The 4,242-nt window shown below is 35.2% G+C and overlaps 1 protein-coding gene across 2 annotated transcripts in view; it reads left to right on the forward strand.

Moving 5' to 3' along the window:
• ctnna2 (catenin (cadherin-associated protein), alpha 2) overlaps positions 1 to 4,242 on the forward strand; it is a 286,505-nt gene that overhangs the window by 68,420 nt on the left and 213,843 nt on the right. For both annotated transcript variants that reach the window (XM_014007866.1, XM_014007865.1), the window contains exon 7: positions 1,108 to 1,311. In XM_014007866.1, coding sequence (XP_013863320.1) covers positions 1,108 to 1,311 — 204 coding nt within the window. The remainder of the gene's footprint in view (positions 1 to 1,107; positions 1,312 to 4,242) is intronic.

Below are 4,242 nucleotides of genomic sequence, written 5' to 3' on the forward strand. Positions count from 1 at the left end.
TATATATATAGCATGAAAATGTATTTAATAGCAAAGAGTTGCAGAGTAATATAACAGTCGCTATTCTTCATCATTCGTCTCAAACAGCCCGGAAGGTTAAGTGAAAGTTTTACACCCTGAGAAGTTTTTAGTGGAGTTTCATTTTAAATGCATCATCTTCAAGTCAAGTTACCCCTCGTTTGACCCTCAGTACACAGACCCAGATTTGCCTCTTAGTCATTGTGGCTTACTGTCATTGTCTTAGTCTTAGTGATTCATCCTCATTCGAATTTACAGTTGAAGTCTGTCATAATAAATTAGTTTTAAAATTACGAACAAACATTTATTGATTTTTCATTGTGCTCAAAGCCACCTGAAACTTATTTTTGCACCAGTTTAAATGACTTCTTTTAAATCTTATACCTATACTTTTTTTTAATACATGTAGGAAGGTCAACATTTTTTTTCCATGTATTTTTGTACAAAAACAGAATGACTGTTTTTGCTTTTTTAGAACACAAACCACTTTTCTAAACTGGTGCTAAACGTTGTATTAGGCTGCAGGWTGTCAAAACCCATTGCCTGTAAATTCCAATATGGACACAGTAACGTTTAAATAGGATGCAGGGCACTGTTGTGCAGATGTTTACATTGATTTTGCTTACACATGTGTTGCATGAACATGGTATTTTAAAGTCTGTCTTTTGGTGCAGTTTGTTTGTGATTTTGTGATTGCTATTTGAGTTGAGGAGTAAGATTGTGTGGGGAAAAAGAGTAAATTGTTGAATCTTCTTTGGGCATTTTGTGCTATCTTAACAAGTGTTTGGTCATTACGCTACAGTTCACTGGCTGGCGAGCAGGCTACTTGCATCTTTTTGAATGTAGTCAGCAGATAAGAGTTGTTAATCTGTTTTGACAGATTACCCCCTCCAGGCAAACTCTTGCCATATTTAAATGCTGCATTACTCTCCCAAAACACTTGACACACTTTTTTTTTAGTCAGTAAAAATAAAATGGAATTACAGCTCACAAGATACGATTACAGTTTGGTCCTCCAGTAACCAAGCTGGAGGGCCAGCTCGGCTAATATCACYGCCCTGACCTAATCCTTGTCTCTTTGTCCTACAGAACAAGATCATCCTGGATCCACTGACATTCAGCGAGGCTCGTTTCAGGCCCTCTTTGGAGGAGCGCTTAGAGAGCATCATCAGTGGTGCCGCGCTGATGGCCGACTCCTCGTGCACACGTGATGACCGCCGTGAACGCATTGTGGCTGAGTGCAACGCGGTTCGACAGGCCCTTCAAGACTTGTTGAGCGAGTACATGAACAATGTGAGTTTGCTCTTTAACCACTTAATACTCATTTGTTATTTGTCACCAGGCTTGTTTGTGTGGGCATGCGTTTGACATCACTTACATGACTTTTATTCCCATTCTAGTCATTTTTACGCTGTTAGTTCACCTGTTTTTCTGCAAATCTACACTATAATACACTTATTAGAAATAAAGAGTTTTTTATATATCTGTTGGTATAACGTGTGTGTAGACACAGCATGTTTATGTGTCAAACTTGGTCAAAACTGACATGCAGTGTTTCATATTGCTTACTGATCATTATTTAGAAATAAATGTAGCTTTTTCTATGGCAAGTTAGAATAGGCTATTCATGTCCTCATTGCATTTTTATTTTCACTTTCCCAAAACAGCCATTTTGTGAGCAGTAAGTCAAATTAGCTGTCACATTTAAAGCTGTAGGTGCTCTTTATATATGGCTTTGTTTTGTATCATACTTAATGACTTTACCAACCAATTGTAGCAGATAAGGAAAAATCCTAATAACATTCTTATATCAACCTGGTGAACCATTATTTTCACTTTCCCTGTACATATATACTGTCAGTTTACAGTCTTGTTAAGGAAGGGTATGATGAGGTGGCTGTTTAGCCACTTGATGCCAATTATTACAAGCAATTTAGATTAGAAGAGTTTAAGTGGTCTGGTTTTTCAGTTCCTAATTAAAATAAAACATTACTAAATTGAGTCAGCAAGCATCCTTTTGTTAATATTGGTTAATTATTACTTTAATAAAAGAAAATGCATGATACTTGTGAACTCTTGCACTYCAAACTAATCATTCTAAGGTATAAACTAAAAAAAGCCTAATAATCTGAAAAAGGGAACTGTATTTTTTTCAAGTAAGACAATGAGCTGCAGTAACAGTGAAGGGACCAGAGTTTGTGAAGAACTGCCCTTGGAAGACTGAGWAGTTGAGCACCTCATCCACCACTTTGAAAATGTAGGTCAGCTTTAAAGCAGCTTTTTTAAAAAAAATAAAGTCAATATAATGAAAAAAACACACACAACAGTTTAATTTTTTATCTTTCGCCCAAAGGCCTCTGCAGTTTGCTAATGGGTGATTCAACAGGTCACAAGGACCGCGTGCAACCCAAAATCCATCTTTTTTATTTGTTCCCCCAGTTCTGTTGAAAAAAAAAAACTTTACAAAATACATTTCTTCAAAAGGCTACTGTTTTGTAAACAGAAGATATATGGAACACATATACAGAAGTAAGTAKTATTTCTGCAGTAAAATAAGTTGGTGTCTTACTGTTGAAACCAGGTGTTTACAGATTATATAAAAAAGATACACAACCATTTATTCACCTACTGTCTGACATGAGGTTAGACTAAACCTTTCCAGTTTTAGGTCAGCTAGGATTCTCAAAACCATTTATTTTTATTAAATTATGAATGTTATTTTTTGCTTACTTCAAAGTCCCAAGTTTACATATATTAAGACTTATATGCCTTTTAATCAATTTGAGAAGGCTCATTCTTGGCAGATAACAAATAGTAATACTTTTCTTAAATGACATGAAACAGGAAATGTGTACTCTGATTTAATGTTATAAGACAAAAACAATGGTTATGTGTTTTTCATGTTAACATCAATTTTCTAACTGTCTCTGCAACAGCAGCCATAGTGATCTCAGTTTTTTGGAATCGGGAAGAATCAAGCTAATAACTACATAATACAGGATAAAGACCCTATACGTGTCCTTTAAATGTATGGCAACTACTGTTCCTGAGGGGAATAATCAAGCACCTTACATATTGATATAGAAAATATTATTATTTTTGTTCACTAGAAATAATATGTCTTTTAAAGTACCCCAACCTGAAATAATAAAAAAAAAAAACATCAAACAGGAATGTCTTTTTATTTTATTTTATTTTTTACAACTTCAGCTCGTGGGTCTTTAGTTTTACACAGCAAAGATTTATTTTTTTAAACCCACAATTTATTTTCTTAGGGTGGTTTTTGAGGAAAAAAAAACATCATAAGAAAAAAAAACTCTGAAAACAAATCAAACAAACAAAAACAAACTTCGCCCAGCCCCGTGATAAAAACCCAGTTGTCTGCAGGCATGAAATCCCTATTCACAATCAAAAATGCAACATGCTATAAAAAATAAAAGAGCACCTGCTTTGTTGTATCTGGGATTGACAGCATCCCATCCTTGTCATTTGGCAGTCAGGAGAAAACTTACTGTGATTGGACAGAGCTGCACTCCTCCTATCAGTAACAGAGATCAGAAGGTTTTGATTCCTGATACAGTAGTCTGGTACCAAAGTGTGTCTCAGATAAATCTGGATGGCTTTCACTGGAAGCATGCCTGCTGTTATTTTAATGCCAGTATCCTGTCATTATTTGCTGCAGTTTTATATTGAGAATATCCAATGGAGCAGTATGCATTTAATTTTAACATTGTATTTTAAGTGTAGCTTCAGTTTGCTAAATCGCTGAAAAAAGTATTTTTTTTTCTATAAAACCTTTCAATGTTCAGAAACTCTTGTCTCCCGATACTTGTCCTAAGAAAAAACTAAAATCATGAGTGTTTTTTGAACACCCACAAGCTTTTTCCTTTCTTAAGTCATGACAGCTTTTTGCTAAAGTAATTGTGCTTTGGTTCATTTGGCCTGTGAGTTGTGCTTCAGAGGCTACAGCTGGAAGATTGTGGACAGCCTCTGGCTGTCCAAGCTACAAGCTGAGAGCGAGTCAAGGAAACAATATGTGCAAAACTGCCTCTTTTTTTATCTAAGCTTCTCCAATCAAGGTAAATCAGCAACTTGTAGACCATTTAAAGCATACTTTACTGTGTTCAGCCCAACTATGGATTATTATAGGAAAAAACATTGCCATTTAAAATAAAGCTGTAATTAGTCAATGAGTGCTAAAAAAGTATGTGAGATATATATATA

The sequence above is a fragment of the Austrofundulus limnaeus genome, unplaced genomic scaffold (assembly GCF_001266775.1).
Source record: "Austrofundulus limnaeus strain Quisiro unplaced genomic scaffold, Austrofundulus_limnaeus-1.0 Scaffold45, whole genome shotgun sequence".
NCBI lineage: Eukaryota > Metazoa > Chordata > Actinopteri > Cyprinodontiformes > Rivulidae > Austrofundulus > Austrofundulus limnaeus.